The sequence below is a fragment of the Papilio machaon genome, chromosome 15, assembly GCF_912999745.1.
Source record: "Papilio machaon chromosome 15, ilPapMach1.1, whole genome shotgun sequence".
In the NCBI taxonomy this organism is placed as follows: Eukaryota; Metazoa; Arthropoda; class Insecta; order Lepidoptera; family Papilionidae; genus Papilio; species Papilio machaon.
This window is the reverse complement of record NC_060000.1, coordinates 4,731,391-4,750,665: the sequence shown is the minus strand read 5'-3', so window position 1 is coordinate 4,750,665 and position 19,275 is coordinate 4,731,391. Positions and strand designations below refer to the sequence as shown.

Sequence of the window (19,275 nt, the reverse complement as noted above, 5' to 3'; positions counted from 1 at the left end):
AATAATACCAGTCCCACTCACCCTGATGAAGGGCCTCCTATATAAGTTAAGGATAATCTCTCACGAAAGTTTGAATAGTTTAATCAACAGATCTTGCTATTACATGTTGCTGTAACATATTCTACAAAATGTTATAAGCGTTTTTTTTTAATTCCGCGCAGGCAGAGTCTCCGGCAAAAGCTAGTTATCAATGTAATAATTATTTTCATTGGAATGTATGAAAAATATAATAAAATGTTAATACTAGTTCTTACGTTGATTTTTTGCTGTTGCGGCATCTCGAGAGTTGTCTTTATGGAAAGTTACTGTAATACCGATATATAGTTATACGACAACTTTCCTGGTACCTTTCTACTGTTTCTATTACTCTAAAGGCTCGAGGAGAAATTTTATTTTGCATTTCTTTACCCGCGTAACATACGGGGAAAAAGTAATATATGGTATATTAGTAAACATAATACGGGTGTATTATGTTTGTAGTTCTTGTATTATTAAGTTTTTTAACTTTACATAAGCTATCTCTAAGTAAGCGATATGAACTTTGATAAGGTTAGAGGTTTTCTATAAAGGTCAGAACATAAAATTAAACAACTCAATATGCTTGTAACTCTATGGTCAAGCCTCCTCGTAAATAACTCCATTAAACTCAAAACAGGCATAGATTAATATTATTAATTTATTCCCCGAACTACTTCTGTAATTATCTTCATGTTTTCTTTTCAGGTTAAAGTTACACAAAAGCAGCCTAACAGCAACGACGAGAAATTCATCCGAACTCTTACGAAGGGTGATTTCTTCGGAGAAAAAGCGTTACAAGGGTACGGAAAAACAATCTATTATTACAAGCTGCACTGCAAAATATAATGAAATTGCCGAATTTTCGCTCAAAATTACATGAACAATTTACCATAGGTTTATTAAATCTCGATTGTTTTGTTTTTTCAGCGATGACCTGAGAACTGCGAACATAATTTGCGACTCCCCCGAAGGCACCACGTGTCTTGTCATCGACCGCGAGACATTCAACCAGCTTATTTCCACCCTCGATGAGATCCGCACCAAATACAAGGACGAAGGTGACAGCAGACAAAGGTATTTACGAAATGTATATTTTTTATTCATCATTTCTCTGCCCTTAACCCTCATTCATACGGGCGCTTCTTTACCGCCGTGCTAAAACACGGCATTGGCGGCTCTCGAGCGACTAACACTTTTAAATCACTAGTATATACTGTTCGCCCACCGCTCTAAACGCAACACTACGCGATAGTTAAGTGTTCCGTTTTTAAACCGCTGCTCTATTAACAGATACATGGAAATGCATTTGTTCTACTTAAATGCTTTTTTACCGCGCTATATAAAACCGCCCCAGCGAATAAGGCTTATCTTATTCTTAGATTTTTGTCCAACAAAGCGTTTATTCGTCATTTTAGTTGAGACATTTATTAACGAGGGAATTTATATAAAGTGTTGGTAAGTGCTACTACTAGTGGACCAAGAAAGTGACGTTGTATTATAATTTTTTGCGTGGAATATTTTCTTCCGAATTTGAGCGTTGATAAATTTAATTATGAAACATGTTACAATTACATAACCTAGCAATTAAAAGGAGAGATAATGTTACTAAAATACATTTATTCTTAGTTAATTTTGCGGTTTACATAATTTATCATCCATTACACTCATCAGTTAATACACTACAATTCACTTATATTTCGATTAACTTACGAAGGATATCGTAATATTAAATCATTCATAATATAGAAGTTGTTTCTAAGCGGATATGCACTTAAAATGTTTCTAGTTATTCAAATGGAAAGTAACTATCGCTAGACATCGAATATTATTCATATTTAAGTTTTTAAATTTGACTGATTTGGGCACTTTTAATGAACACCAAAACTATTTATATATAAAACAATATTTTTACATCTGTTATCATGGGTCTCCGAGACCAAGATTGCGAGTTAAATCATATTGTTTTTTCTATTTTGTCAAAGATAATGAGAGTGATGACTGTAATAAATTATATCGGGATGACGGTATGTTTTATACAGAGATTTTGGTCTCAGAAACCAACGGTTAAACGCTATTCTTTGTTTCAAAATCGGTGTTCCGTATCGATACGTCATCAGGTATTATTCGCCCGTGTCAAGTTCATACCGTATCTAAAATGTTTTCGACGCGCATAGAAATAGGGTATTTGAAAAAAGAAAAACATCATTGTATTATTATCTTTGTTATGTAACACTAATTTTATATTTAGTCATAGTTTTAAAATCTCTTTGTACACTTTTAATTAGTTCTTCTATTTTTTGCATACAATACGGATTTGTTATGATACGGTAAGTTGACAATATTAGCATTTCTATAGCACAATTTTTTTTCAACTTTTTACACTTTCACTGTTAATCAGCATTTAAATTACGAAATGATACAGTCGAAGTATTATTACAAAGTGTAGTAATTAACTTTCATCTTTTAGAATAGAAAATTTCATTTTTAAACAAGCATTAAGTAAATTTTCCCGCGTTTTTGTCGCGGTCGATGTGAAGTTCGTGTAGAATACAATGCGACATGGTGATTGGCTACCGTTTTATTTTTTTCAAAATCATTGAGTATTTTACCATTTTGTAAGTTCTGCCTTGCAAACGATTTTTTTAAGAATGTATAGTAAGATTTTAATTGGCATTATAGTTATTTTTAAAACTATAAGTATATATGTATAACAACTAATTAAAAAACGTGCTACATAATATATTCGTGTGGTTACAGGCTTAACGAAGAATTCGCCAACTTACGTCTCTCAGATTTACGCATCATTGCCACCCTGGGTATCGGCGGCTTCGGACGAGTGGAACTGGTGCAAATACAAGGCGACTCCAGTCGTTCCTTCGCCTTGAAGCAGATGAAGAAAGCACAGATCGTTGAAACGAGACAGCAACAACACATCATGTCCGAGAAAGAGATAATGTCCGAAATGAACTGCGAATTTATAGTAAAACTATACAAGACATTTAAAGATCGGAAGTATTTATACATGTTAATGGAAACCTGCCTCGGTGGTGAACTTTGGACCATTCTGAGAGATAGAGGTTAGTTTGTTTCCACGATGTTTCCTTATTTAAAAAGTCATTAATAAGTAACTAAAAAGGCCTTATTTATTCCAAAAATATGTCCACTGGTGATTGACATGGACATCAATGAGGTTATAAAATAGTATGTTTTACCGTTAAATACGTATCAAAAAAACTTCTTCCAGTAAAAGTACATTGTTGTTTATTTGTCTAGATCGCATGTCAGAAGCATACGCATAATCATATTTCAATAATCATGATTGTCATGTCTAATATTAGCTTGTGATAGGGTTGACATGTTAAAGCTAAAATGTAATTGAAACCTAAGGTTTTACGTTAGGTTCTTTGTGATGATTTCTCACACTTTATCTACCTTAGTGGCCCCATTTTATTCCTCTGATTGTGGCACATAGAGCGTTTTTATGAGTTTAAAACAAGATTAAAGGCAAGATTTTTTTTATTTATTTACCGTCTCTAAATATAAAACATGTACAGTAAACATGACATCATGACTGTACCTAAAAAGGAAATTCAGCTAAGTGGCAAAAGGATATGTACGCCAAGATATATTTAGTCGTTGCCACATCTTAGTTCGCCTACTCAACGTATACGAAACCCATTAGCATAATACCAATAAACCTTTTTGCTACGGAAACAAATATATGATCAAGAATTAAACCTTATTCAAATTTGAATACGTGCTACACGATAAAGGTACCACAAAACTTACAAGTTTCATATAAAATCATACAACGTGTTTACGTGTATGTCTTATCATTTTTCAGGACAATTCGACGATGCCACAACGAGATTCTACACGGCTTGTGTGGTTGAAGCTTTCCATTATCTACATTCGAGAAATATCATATATCGGTAAGTTGTCTAAATAAACGAACTATAAAATACAATTTTAGGAGTTGCTAAACTATTTTTTTATAAGATCGTCAATGCCATTTATATGGACTGGGTGATAAATATTAACTTAGTGATCATTACAAATATACAATTTTTCAAATTGTAGTAAATCCTATCAATCTTCGAATTATTTCTCAAAAGTATTCTGTCTTTACATTTAAAATTTTATTAAAATTTACAGAGATCTAAAACCAGAAAATCTGTTGCTGGACTCCAAGGGTTACGTGAAACTGGTGGACTTTGGTTTCTCAAAGAAGCTGCAAGCCAGCCGAAAGACGTGGACGTTCTGCGGCACACCAGAGTACGTGGCTCCTGAGGTTATTATGAACAGAGGACACGATATCAGCGCGGATTACTGGTCATTGGGTAAGAAAATTGCAGTATAATTATAAGGTATATATTTGTCTGCAACGAATTGGAGGAGAAATTAATTTTGTAAAAATTTATTCTAATGTATAAATTTATAAAGTACTATGTTATATTAGTTAATTTAAAAATTCTTTACATCTCAGGCCTTGCCTAATTATAAGGATCATAGGTAAATATTATCAGAGTTATGTTATTTTTATATGTTTAATAATGAAATAAATGTTTTATTTTTCGTTTTACAAAACTAATAGATATTTGTTATTTTATTGATAATTAAATATTTATTGATAATAGAAAGCGATAATTTTAATAACATTTTAATAGAAAATAATTTTTTCATAACAAAGACATTTTGTTATGAAAAAAAAAACTTTATATAGCAATATTTTCCATTCAATAAAATAAATATAGTCAGTTTCTTCTACATTTTCCAATTACTACTTATAAATTGTACTGTAGAAAGAGTGGTGAGGTTTAATTATCTAATGATTACTACAGGTGTGCTAATGTTCGAGCTGCTAACGGGCTCGCCGCCGTTCACTGGCGCCGACCCCATGAAGACGTACAACAAGATCCTGAAAGGTATCGACGCGGTGGAGTTCCCGCGCTGCATCACGCGCAATGCCGCCAACCTCATCAAGAAGCTGTGCAGAGACAACCCGGCGGAGCGGCTCGGGTACCAGCGCGGCGGCATCACTGAGATACAGAAGCACAAGTGAGTTTGTCAAGTAGTTACAGCGCCATCTATCGAATGCACAAGACATTTATAGCGCCATCTATCGATAAGGTTGTATATTTTCTGGATACATCGTTATTTTGAACTTTGTTGAAGCCGTCGGAAAATCGTTTTACTGTCGGACGTTGTCAGGTCTTTTATTACCATCATTACCTACTTGTACTTTATAAGTGTTTTTACCATTTATAATACACTAGCTGCCACCCGCGACTCGCGAAATTAAAAACGCCTATGTGTTCTTCCAGATTATGTTCTACTTCTACACCAAATTTCAATGAGATCTGTTTATCTGTTCTTTAGATACCTAATGACAAACATCTATCCATCCATAGATCTATCTAAACTTTCGCATTTATAATATTAGTGAGATTTAAACGTCCTTTTCTTGTCTTCAGATGGTTCGACGGCTTCAACTGGGAAGGTCTGGCGATGCGCACGTTAGAGCCGCCCATTACACCGGTGGTGAAGTCGGCGCTGGACACACATAACTTCGACCAGTACCCGCCCGATGCCGACGAGCCGCCGCCCGATGACCTCTCAGGATGGGACGCAACATTCTAACAATATCGACTCTAAATCCATTTTATATACAGTAAGAATCGATGTCTTATAATCGAGTAATAATCGATTTTTAATGCGCTAATACAATCCATGTTGCGTTCCTCCACAAAAAACTAAAACAGTGGAAGTATTTGATTTTTTATTAATTTGTCCGTAAATACACAAAATAGAGAGAGTATATTTGATCGCATCTTTTTTATAAAATTCATCGCGACACAGTTTTTAAATATCTTTCTTATGAACTTGGATCGCAACTGGATAACTCCACTGAATAAATTACATTCTTAATTTTCGATTTTTTTGATATAAGGTCTGTTCATCGTTTTACTAGATTTTGTAATGTCAAAACTGATTTTAAACAATTCAATAACAAAAGATTGTCAATGTGTTGAGTTACTTTTAAATTAAATACTTAATCTATCATCGAATATATTAATTAATAATGGCGTCTACAACATTTTAAAGTCACTTTTTTCTATAAATGACGTAATTAAAAAAAAATTATAACGAATTTGAAACTATCTTCATCGAATTAAATTCTTAATACGATTCTCTTGTTACTATTAAAACGCCTTATTTAATAATTATAATTTTCTCATTAAGTTAAATTGTTTAAAAAAAAATCGTGCACAAAAACATGAACAGTACAGCAAAGAATTGGTGAGCGTCGTAACTTTCATGGTTTTGTGCACGAATTATAGTATAACTAATGTTTAAATAAGATACAGCGCTTGCCAATGGTAACCGTTATTATTATATATTTACTGTGGGTTTCTGAGAACAAAAACCCTATTTAAAACATATTATTATCTCTGTTTTTTTCAAAGATAATAACAGAGATGTTTATTCAGAGATTTTTGGTCTCAGAAACAAACGGTTAGTATCGTGTAATTTATTTCATGCCAACTTATACATTTCTCATTCATCAATTTAATATAACCAGACCAAATAACCGGTCATAGAAAAAAACATGAAAGCAGCAAAAGAAATGTCATAATTATCCAAAAAATACAATGAATAGATCAAATTAAACATATGCCTTTGTACATTAAAAATATAACATTATTATATGTACGGGAATTGCGCAATAATATTCAATACAAAATCCATACAATATATTTACATTTATATACAACAGGGAGACCGGTGTACCAAAACTACGTTACCAGATAATATTGACATTATACTGAAGTATATTTTTTGTACATAATTTTATGAGTTTAGATAATTTCTAAACTATATGATAGATAATGTTTTACTTAACATATATACTAATGAAATCGAAGATCTTTTAATGATGAAATTTTTATCTATAATTATGTATGTAAGAAATTTTCATAGGAAAATGTAATTAGCAATTATTGCAGTGTTCCTAAAAATCTAAATATCAATTAAAATTCACTTTAATCTTTATTATTACAAGAAAATTTTTATTATTGTATTCATTTTTGCATATAATTAATTGTGATACAATTCATTCAAATATTTAAATGCTGGTTTAAATCCTTTCGGTGCTCAAATATAAAAAAATATATATCAAAATTGCCTACGTCACAGTGTGAGATGTAAAAAGTATTAAATAACATTGCCTTATGTATTTTAGTTTAGTTTGTCATGTACTAAACTATAGACCGACAAACTTATATGACCCGGTGGATATTAGTGACACTAAATCATAATAGTACATTACATCACTCTGTCAATGTCAATAACAGTCACAGGATTTAAAACTATAGCTGTCTTGTCATGTCTTGCCTTGTGTCATTTTCTATAACTAAGAAGATTATTTATATTTTTTGACAACTAACTGCGATAACATCGCCTTATTTACCGGGCCAGAAAAGTTTGTCGCACTATAAGATCCCGGAGTAGTTAATTTGAAACATGACATTATGTTAAGAATTAACCCTAAATCCATTCGAAGTCAATTTATTTTAAGTCTTCCATTTATTAAGTTTACGCACATTTTCATTGTAAATATTCTTTTTAAGTATACAATATAATTGTATGAAACAATTTTAATAAATATTAATAATGCTTAGATGAATTTTATTGTTTATGTTTTATTATAAAATGTAACAAGAACATGTATTTTTGTAATCATAGTTTTAATCAAAATTATTGCGCATAAAAACCTTCATTGTTTTTGTGGAATGTAAAAATTATACATTACTTCACTTCTAATTGTCATTTTTTTTAACACGTAGTCACCGAGCCCTACTAAAATACTTTTTTTAACACAGAAATAGTTGCCAAAATAATATTGCCGCCGAAACCAGCTGCAACCTTACAGAATTGTCTCATTTGGTAGGTGAATTCAATATATGTGGTGAAATCCCAATAGTACCCTAGATGGGGGGCTCGACCCCAGTCGCGGAACTAAATTATTCTATTAACAACAGGAATGGAGCGATCAACGCGCGAACACGCGCCGCTTCCTACCTACACGCTCCGCTGAGCGCGTCACGTTTACGCGAATTACCGTAGCTAATTAGACAACATATAGTACGACGAACTTATCTGACCCGGTAGGTACAATTTCAAAAAGTCCCGTATGATCGTTGTAGAAATATGGTTGTCTTATGATAACACCGCCTCACACCGGGCCAGATAAATTTGTCGCTTTATAATTACTTCTTTACTACCATCATCTAGCGTTACAATCCAAACCAAAGAGTTTTATTGAAGAAGAATAAATAATGTTTTTAGTAATTTTTTCCAACTGTCAGAAAAATTCAGTTAAAATTTTCAAATGTGGACCGATGGATAACACTTTTAAATCGGTTTGGAAGGTTTTTGAGCTAATACGAAGCATACAAACTAAACATCTCTCTAGACTCAGGGGTAATATTGTAAGAAACATAATCATACGGTATTTAATGCTAACATAACAAAACCATAATATGCCCGTATGTGGTGAAATGTTATAATGTGTCAATAGGCAAGCTCGTGCCATAACCTTTTTGTTATTATTACGGTGAGCGGTAATACAACCACATGTTTTGTTCCACATTGGAACATACCTTTGTCGATGTAATGTGTGTTCCGTTCAAACATCGTTCCTCCACATAGAGCTTTGCAATATTTCAGACAAGTCTGATAATAAAGTAGGTCAAAATGAAATGAAATCGATTTGTAATAAAACTATTGGAACGAAGTTCCTTATCGCGCGTTGTGAAAGGGGGCTAGACGGAAAAAAATCTTACGAAAAGTTGTCACGACACTTTTTGCTATAGTAAGTATGTTAACGACGAATGAGCGCTACTTCACCATGACAACGACGTGACAATATATAACGAAAATTCATAGAAATAAAATGTACTTCTTGTGAAGACTTAAGTTTTTTATTCATAGAATAAACATCGGTTCCTTCACTAATTAATCGAAAGGAACTTCGTTCCATCCGGGTGTCCGTTGACACCTCTTAAGTTTTTTTGTTATGTTTTCAAATTTCATCGAGATATCTTCTAAGAAACATCCATCCACATAAACATTTGCTGTTGGAACGAATTTCCTTATCGCGCGTTGTGAAAGGGGGCTAGACGGAAAAAATTCTTACGAAAAGTTGTCACGACACTTTTTGCTATAGACGAATGAGCGCTACTTCACCATGGCAACGACGTGACAATATATAACGAAAATTTATAGAAATAAAATGTACTTCTTGTGAAGACTTAAGTTTTTTTATTCATAGAATAAACATTGGTTCCTTCACTAATTAATTGAAAGGAACTTCGTTCCATCCGGGTGTCCCTTGACACCTCTCAAGTTTTTTTTTAATATTAGTAAGAGTTAGATTATAAAAAAAATATTAATAAACAAGGCAAAGGGATTAAGCATAATTTCTAGAATCCGTAGAATTTGCGATGCAATATTGCATCTCTCGACTTCTATCCTTTTCCCAAAACTCCCGCCCAAATAAATAGAGCAACGAATTATGCAAGTTTGCAGGAAATTAAATAGTAACAGACAGCTCAGGAAAATACGATGTCTAGTCAATGTTAGCTATGAAATTAAGTTCATGTATTCAGTTGTTTGATATAAATAAAGATAAACATTTTCATACCTTAATTATCGTTTCATACCGTACTTCGTTATCCTGTTAATTTCCTTAGACGGATTATAATAAGTGATATTTATTTCCAATTTTTCTTGCCACCGCGCCTGGACATAGCTTTATTACGTCGGTTTGTGGACAAAATGGGAAGGACAAGTTTGCGATAGCCAGCCCCGGATTCAACGGATTTCCGCATTCGTGCGGTGTGCATTGGATTTATACTGCATGTGAAATATATTGGCTGTCAGTTTTATTTATTTTTACTTTTTCTTTGCCGTAATAATTTGTTTCTTGTTAACTCTCGATGCCCTTTTATAGTCACTTTAGTTGGCTGGATCATTTAATGTGTCAATTATCGTTAACTTAGGATAAGGTGTAGCCTTGGTTACAAAATAGTGTACGTAGAAAGTTATATGTCTTGATTAATCTTAAAAAATTAGTTTCCTTAGAGGCTAATTTATTTCTTTATTTAAGAAACGAATGAAATGTGCCCAAGATATTTTAAGTTGGATGGTGTTATCCAGTACTGTCAATAGTGAATTAAATAGGGTTGTCCCTGATTTTTATAATACGAGAACATAACACGATTTCGCATATAAAAGATAAACCTATCATTAAAATTGAAATATTTTCTGGCATTAAAATTTATTGGGCTGTAAATAACGATGATATCCAAAAGCACAACAGACAATGTTTTAACGCATAAATGGAAATGTTTTTAAAATATTGAGGTCATCGTTCATTGTTAAATGTATTAATAAAAACACAGCATTCTTAGTATGTTATGGAAACTAAATCACTGTAATTGAATTCAAAGTCAATAGGAAGAATTTAAAAAAAAATGCAAAGCTGATTGGTAATTTGTTAGTTCATAGACTATGCAAAAAGTGAGAATCGAAATGAAAAATTAAAAAAATATTTGAAAATAAAGTATACCCGAAGATGTTAAACAATTTATTAGAATACGTAGTGAGGTTAATGTGTTCAAGACTGGAATAGTCAGTTAATTCCGTGCCAGTAACGTAAGGCCTAGCCTCCCAGGGGAGCAACTTGTCTCGATTTGGGACGGAAGATTTACGCTCGAATGCCCGCTTGACCTACTGTTTGTGACTTAATTTATTTATGTGAACACTAGACTTGAAGCTATCACTATTAAATGGAAAGTTCTTCTTAATATTCTTGATATTTTTATTGGCTCCTGAAACACAGGGCTTTGCCCTAGTTCAGTAACCAAGGCTTCATTAAACATCATTGTCTATATGAGTGTTACAATAAAGCAGTAATTTATTTATTTGAAGCATCTATTTTTATTAAAATATATATAAAAAATATTTTTTTATCAGTCATGATCTTCACGTTCCAAGGAATGTCGCTGAGTCAACAATTATAGAATGTTGAGTGTCCTTAAACGACGTAATCAAAAACATCTGTTAAATTACTATTCAAACTTTGAAACAGCTCGCAATTTTACAAACACAGAGGACAGATGAGAAGAACAGTATTTCATGTAATAACATATACATATAAAGATGCGAGGTACAGTCCTGCGAGCGCTGTCCTGCGCCAGCAGTAAGTCCACATAGACAAATGCAATTCCGAGTTGCCATAAAGTTTGAATCTTATAATACCTGGTATTCTTCATAAATATCGCTAACGGTGCGTTACGTGCTTGTCGACTTGTTTCAAATACTACAGCGACAAGTACCAAGACTATTCAGATTACTTAAGGGCTTAGAATTAGATGACACAAGTGACTTGATTTTTTTAATAGACAAAGAGAGGCTTAAAAAGCTAACGATGCTTAAAATTCTTCGCGATATTGAATTAGAACTGATTCGGTTCATACAAAAATTAAACTTTCAATTATAACTGTCGTATAAAATACTACTTATTAATACGCACATATTATTTTTTTTTAAAGAATAACCAAATGATTTTAGATACTTTGAACATCGCTGTTATGTTAAATGTGTCATCTCTATTGTATTCCAATTCAATGTTATTACTTTAAATAAAATAAAAAGCATAAATTTCATTTTTCAATATTTCTGCTCATAATTCCGCGAGCAGTGGTTGCAAATACACTCCATTGGTAGGTTTCAGTACCTACTATGCTACCTTATCAATTATTTTTTTGTTTGGTTTCATTTCATTTCTTTTTCATCTGATGAAGTTTTGCAATCGAGAATTATTTGAGTTCAATTCTTGACTTTCTAGCTACAGCTTTTATTAATATTAATAGTTAAGTTGGAAACAGAAAATTATAATTTAAATTAACAAACACCTGCACTGTCACAAATTGCTCGTATTTTTGCCAATTCTTAGCTGTAACTTTGCATTATACCATAGAAATTAAGTGTACATTATCAATTAAGAAAAATACGTTAAAATTATTCTTAAAATTACAGTAATGGGTACTTAACTAATCCGCCAATTAAATGTAATCAATCTCCGAAACGGGTTGTGTGCGAAACATACCAAGCTCTTTACCTACACGCGATGATAGAATATTTTCTCTTTCATTAATTCATTAATTATGTTCGTAATGAATACACCCCGTCCCAAAATTATATGACCAAAATATAAACAAAGAAATCTATAAAAGAGAAAAAAATACTGCTTGCTGTCAGAAAAACTGAGACTCTTGTTGGTAATTTGGAATAACCATTTTCTTTTTCGAATGAATTTTTACTAATCTTTTTCGAATGTTACCATGTCCGATACGTAAAAGTCCGAAATCAATTTAAAATGGTGAACTTCTTAGTGGAAAGGTAAAAATTTTAATTTTATCATCATGTCTCTTTCCTTATCCCACTCATGTGGAGCCGGTACCAGGTTTTATAAACCTTAATATTTTGGATCAACATCTACGGCCGACCGCCTGTCGCCAACTCTACTTCGGAGACGAATAACTAAAAATTACATGTAATCTTATTTTCAGTTTGTATTTTCTATTTTTAAACTTACATGTGTATACTAGTAAAATAAACCATTCAAGTTAAAAATAGTAAAATAAATATTGAATACACGCGACAACAGCGTCAGCGTCTTTTCCTTTGCAGTGACATGAAAGTAAATGTAGTTCAATTTCGCATCGAAGCCTTATAGAGCGATATCACGTTCCGATCAGCTGCTATTGCTAGAGACAAGTTACTTAAAGGTTCACTTCAAAATTTATTCAAATATTATTTTCAATAATCAATAGTTTTAGATAAAAAAGCTCTTTTTTGTGACTGAGTAGTCACTGTTTGCCTTTAGGAGGCATTTACAGTTTCACCGGGCTTGAGGTGGCCGGGCGCAGATGGCGCTTAGCCTAAACCTCGTTTAAGAGTAACTAGGCTCGAGGGCTCCCTCAGGAGCCTCGGCTCGGGCTGTTACTTCGTTATTATTACCGGATTGGGAGGTCAGAAAAAAAAAGTTCCTCTGAATTTATACTAGACATGGTAATTTTATCCCACGGTGTTGCATTGGTTATATAATAAAAAAGAAACTGAATGTAATTTAAAAAAGCTCCCAAAAATCATTGCTGATTTATTACATTAGTGCCGCATAAAATCAGTATCACAATTATGATAGCCATAAAAATAATGACTTATTTTAACAAATACCGTTCATACAAATACGACTTTATTACTTACATGTTAAAAACTAATATGGATTATGATTTACGAGTTTGAGATCCAATCGTAACCCGCATCGCGACATACGAGGCCCTAATTAAAACCGATTCATCTCTGGTTTACGAGTGCGGCGATGTTTTACGATGCAGGTCGCTAAACTTTAACGATGTATGTACATATGTGCTTAACATATAATGGCAGAGCAGGTCGAAAAGACGCGAAAATAGAAGGAGCAATTAGAATACGAAAGCTAAATTCACAAATTGCTTTTGCAATGGCAGTAGACTGATATAGTAGTCTAATGCAGTACACTACATCTTACCATAAAGCTTAAGCTTAGTAGAAGGGTTTATAAAGATATTGATAAATAAAAAAAGTATTTTTTTTATAAAAATGTTTTAAATTCCATACACATACGTGATTGTTGGTATTTCGCGAACGTATGATTTTGGCAAAGCTTACCTATATAAGTAACGTTCTTGGATAAACCCATATATAATCTTTCCCAGCGGTATTTTCCCGCTACAATTTTAGCGTCCTTCCAGAAGAAAGACTTGCCTTGAAGGACGCACTTCGACCGGAAAGTATTACTAAGTATTTTTCAGTCGTCAATGAAAGCGCGGAGCTTAACTGCTCCTATTCTTAATGTACAGTTATCCGTGACCGATATTTTAAAATGTTATCTCAATAAATCGTAGTATTAAGCAACAATTTGGTACATCAAGGTACCTGATTCGCTTACAAGTTACACGCCTCCAGTGTGGAATGACGAAAGTGTTTTCCTCGCTTGAGTTTCAACGTGAACAATTTTCATTTTCCTTCGTACGCCTTCAGTTCGGTACGGTGATGCGTGTGGAACGCACGTCTTTGGTGTGCGGAACTCCGCGCTCGGCGCGAACGTAAACAAAACGGATGCGAATGTTTTTTTTTGACTGTGATTAGTATACGATTGAATTTTAATAAGTGACGTATCAAATAACACAGTGTTACACTAATCTGTACTTATCTAGTGTGTGTTTGTGTTTTGAGTTAAAAAGTTTGTATTTCGTTTGTTTTTCAAGTAGTGTCGAAAACAGTTTTGTGTACACGCCGTTTGTTTTAACAGGTTAGTTTCGTTTTTTTCTGTATGCAATTAACATTCGCGTACGTTACAATATTCCGACAAGCCATTTGTTTTGATTTCACCGGAATCTTGTGCCGAATTGTTTATTAAATGCCTGATTTCCGGTCACTGTAATTTTTGTAACTGTTAAGTTAATTTTATGTTATTATTAAAGATTAAACATTGTAGCTTAAACTATTATATGTAGTATAAGATTACTTTGGTAGAGACCTAAGCAACATTAGCTGTAGCACGAATGGTCGCTCGACCGGTGCAATACTATGACCACACTGAAGACAGGTGTGAACTGTAATTCTGCGTTTTGTGAGATGTGTGTTTCGTCAGATACACTCAGTATTGGAGGCCAATTTCTTATCCCATCTCTGCATTTTATCATGGGAAGGGGAAGATAATTTCGCGGGGAAGAGGATATATGGTAAGAAGAAATATCCTCTTTCTGTATCTGTATCTCTCATCATCATCTCCCTGGCCTTTTCCCACTCACGTGGGGTCGGCACACAAGGTTATAAAACCTTAAAGTTTTGGCTTTAGTTTTTATGGCCGGCCGCCTGCCTGTCGCCAACCCTACTTGGCGACAGGCTATACCCTATCTGTATCTCTCATCTGGTCATTAAATAAATACAGGCAACACATCAGCAATCTTTTAACTTATTGCTGATGTCTAAGGGCAGTGGAAACTTTGCTATTTAAGCGAAATCATGTGGCCAGTTACCAATTTGCTGGCTTCTACAAAAAAAATCGATACAAAATCCAAGTAAATTTTATTTTAAGTTGAAGTAATAGAAGCGACAAAATCTGTTTCACAAATCGTCTAACAAAGTGGTTCTAAAAATATTATGTGATTTTTTATTTTTAATTAAAAAATAAAGAAGAATTTAATTAGCTTAGCCTAAATATTAATGAATGTAAATTATAAGCTTCGTTACTAAATTTTATAATATGTATTCATTAACCACAACATAAAATATAATGCACGTCGTTAACTTGGTAACCATTAGCTTTAATAAGGGTATACTCGTAGAAGGTTAGTCAATAAAGAGCTTGATTATACTTTCACTGACCATATGGCCGAAACAATCGTACCTATTGTACGGACGTTTCACAGCCATTCAAATACGACATTACATAAGATTTTATATCGACATATCGATTAAGATCTAAACGCGCATTTAAACATCAACTCTTGTAACAATTGGTTGTTGGTTTGGCACAATATTTTAATTCCAAATCTACCGATCATGTTTAATTTCAGTACAAATTCAGTTACAATTGACTATATTCTAAAATAGTGTAATTAAATTCTGTTCAGTACAACAATTGGATAAAACTTTTTAAATATGTTAGGTTAAACATAAATAGAAGTAATCAAGTGCCTATCTATTATTAGGTGGCAAATATATCAAGTTGAAAGCCTGATATAAATTTAATAAAAATAAAAAACGATTTTGCTAGAAGCATACTGAACTGTAATAATTATAGACAATCTCGAAGTATTACTATAACTATCCTTTGGTTAATTACATTTTAAATAAGTATATAAATGAATTAACGCCCCTGTTTACTGTCTAACCTTTAAACGTGCAATGGTTGCATATTAGCTAATTTCTAAGCTTTAAAAGCTGTATAACCACTATATCTGTAAGATTTTATATATTTTTCAACTATTGTATATCATAGAATTTTTAATTTGCATCTTCGAAGTTTATAACTTTATTAGAAATTAATACCATAGTATTTACTTTGTTTCTAATGAAACTTGATTTACGCTTTCTTTTGATGTTGAAAATCCTTATATAAACTACTAGCTGTCGCCCGCGACTCCGTCCGCGCGCAGTTAAAAAAAACTTAATAGGGCTATGAAAAATAGATGTTGACCAATTCTCAGACCTACTCAATATGCTCACAAAATTTCATGAGAATTGGTCAAGCCGTTTCGGAGGAGTACGGGAACGAACAGTGTGACACGAGAATTTTATATATAAGATGAACTCCGCAACTATCAAACCATATAATTAATTTAAACTGCAGCATATTTGTGCGAAAATTAGAAATGTAGTAACCTTAAAATCTTCTCATGTATGTTGGAACATGGACATATATTAATTACCTCAGGTAATTTTTTTTAACATTGAATTCGATTTATTACAAATCAAATGAAGACTTCAACATTTTACATTCGATTTTTTAGAAATCGAATTCGAAATTCGAAAATCGAATCTTTAACATTCCAAATTGATGTCGTCAGTTTATTTTTATATTTTTTACGTACTTATAATCTACTAGCTTTTACCCGCGACTCCGTCCGCGCGGAATAAAGAATAGAAAACGGGATAAAAATTATCCTATGTCTGTTTCCTGGTTCTAAGCTACCTGCCCACCAATTTTCAGTCAAATCGATTCAGCCGTTCTTGAGTTATAAATAGTGTAACTAACACAACTTTCCTTTATACATATATAGATAAAACGTTAAAACTAATAAATCATCGTTTCGTTAAAACGTTTTTTTAACCTTTGACCTTATTTTAAGATTCAAATCAAGGTTGACAGTCGTCCTAAGCAAATAATTGTCAATTAAATTATCATCTAATGCTCACTCGAGTGAAATTTGTCAAGCTAGTACCGTTTATTTAGGTTTATTGAAAAAGGAAACTCGAATGGAGAAGAAAATTATAACAAAATATATATACCCTATAAAAGTATAATTTGAAAATGTTTTATAAATTATTAACAACAAAGTAAATCAAAGCAAAGTTGCTTTTCGTAACCTATATATTTGTGCTTAAGATATTTATAGATAATTCTGACAAATGGTTTTGAAGATATCACGATCACAAACAATAAGCGGAAGCAAAAATATCAGTTCACGGGACGGGCGCGGTTTTTACAAGATTTTTACTAGTTACTTACCAGACGGTGCGTATTGCTATGATGGAAAAGAGATCAGACGTATATTTTTTAACAACTGGGCGAAATCGCGTTGGATTACTATTAAAGAATATCCTTATTGGTGTTTAATACGAAAATAGTGTCATTATCGATAAATATCACACTTTATTATAGCCATTATTTTGGACTATTAGAGAATTATTTATATATCAACTCGATTTTGGAAGTGGTTCAAAACCTATTTGCAGTTTGTTTATATTCGACTCCGTTTTAAGATACTAAAAAATGAGTCAACTTGTTGTTTTGCCATATAACGATTTGATGTTTCATCGTTCATTAAATTGTCGTGTTTGTTCGTGTTTTCATTATTCATAATAAAAAAAATTAATAATAGCAAGAAGTAAATAACTGGTAATAAGTTCATCCATTTCTAAGATGAATCTTTGTGACGCAAAATTAACTGTAAAAATAACACCATATACAATTTTCTCGTTCAAAGTAGTTATATTCGAACAATGTTGAAGCTTATACGAAACAAACATGTAAAAATATATTATGTCTTGAAAAAAGGAGACTTAACCCGTAGACTTAGTATTGTTATTTTTGTCTAACGAATGTTTTCTTTGTGAAAGCAAACAACCGCAAACGCTAATAACCTACCGCACAATACTTTGTAAAACGATACATATTTCCCCTGAAGGGGTATTGCTATCCGTAATCCTATTTAGATATCCGTTTTGGTACTCTTTAGTCGTAGCAAATATCATTTTCAATACAAGTATCGTGGCATTCTAATTCTACGGTTACGTATTACGAAAACGTTTAAAAGATTTCTTTGCCGACAATTATTCAGAAAATTACTTTTATTGTTTAAAAATAAGATTCTATCACAAACAAAAATAAACGAACCATAAACTAAAACAATTGTAGCATTTGCTGTGTCAGCAGAAAATTAATTAGATCACGCCGGCAGCAACAATACTCACTTACCGAGCAACGAACCAGATACAACACTAAAACAAAAGCATTTCATACAATGCACTGCCGAGAAGTGAATTAGTGACGAGGTGTTTGTGATATTTTGAAATTAATTTTACAATTAAACTAACCTATAATTCAACTTGGTTTTAATTCCAACTAGCCGTGTTCCACTATTTTACTCGCCGCGGTGTTTAATTTGAATGGAGTCTAATGTAACAACTTTTTTGCCTTTCCTCGCTTTCTAAAAGTAAAAATGTGATGTTAAATAATATTTTATTACCTTGTTGTTAAATTTGAAGATAGAGTATGAAAAGCAAATATGTTTTTTATTATAAGTTGTAATTTTTTTAATCCCATTGATCGTTCAAACATGGTATGGATGCACACGTGCGAAATGACTGATTCTAATTAGATTAGGCCTCTGCTTTTCGTTTAGCATATTCCAAGGAAGCTCAGTATAAAGTCTATTTGAATAATCTTCGTTGGTATATAGCATTATTACCCAACACTTCAAGTTAACTCATCACTGGTACTAACTTATCAATAAAAAAGTTTCACGTCTAATTAACATGGTTAAATCGCTGTGTAATTATTTTTTTATCATTAAGCTTGACACGATCACATATCAGATGACAATGAAATCGATCGTATTAAGTTTACGTGTCATAGTGCCGGAATTAATCTGAATCAACATGTCTGACAGAGGCTGGGGTAAACCGTGTGTGAAGTCAAGTACGGTGTCGCTGCGCCCCCTCCTAATTAATTAAGCGAGGATTCAAATAAAACCAACCAGACGAGATTGTCTGAAGCGTTGGAAATAAAAAAAATCCTTAGTTAACTATTCCGTTTGATGTGAATTTAAATCCTTTGTTTATTTATTTATTTATTTATTTATTTATTCTTTAGCACTTTTATAAGTACAAGGAGGACTTAATGCCTAAAGGCATTCT

At 32.6% G+C, this 19,275-nt stretch overlaps 2 protein-coding genes across 6 annotated transcripts in view; both read left to right on the top strand.

Annotated features, from left to right (window-relative positions):
- Positions 1-5,900, top strand: part of LOC106712155 (cGMP-dependent protein kinase, isozyme 2 forms cD4/T1/T3A/T3B) — a 119,341-nt gene extending 113,441 nt beyond the window's left edge. For 2 of the 5 annotated variants that reach the window (XM_045681304.1, XM_045681305.1), the window contains exons 5-11: positions 724-818; positions 946-1,092; positions 2,776-3,095; positions 3,863-3,950; positions 4,174-4,358; positions 4,860-5,076; positions 5,493-5,900. In XM_045681304.1, coding sequence (XP_045537260.1) covers positions 724-818; positions 946-1,092; positions 2,776-3,095; positions 3,863-3,950; positions 4,174-4,358; positions 4,860-5,076; positions 5,493-5,658 — 1,218 coding nt within the window. In that variant the 3' untranslated portion in view covers positions 5,659-5,900. The remainder of the gene's footprint in view (positions 1-723; positions 819-945; positions 1,093-2,775; positions 3,096-3,862; positions 3,951-4,173; positions 4,359-4,859; positions 5,077-5,492) is intronic. The other 3 variants (XM_045681306.1, XM_045681307.1, XM_045681308.1) reach the window with 2 other exon arrangements.
- An 8,409-nt stretch (positions 5,901-14,309) lies between these two features.
- Positions 14,310-19,275, top strand: part of LOC106712169 (rap1 GTPase-activating protein 1) — a 209,200-nt gene continuing 204,234 nt past the window's right edge. Inside the window, exon 1 of the mRNA XM_045681271.1 lies at positions 14,310-14,440. The gene's annotated coding sequence lies outside the window, so the exon portion shown is untranslated. The remainder of the gene's footprint in view (positions 14,441-19,275) is intronic.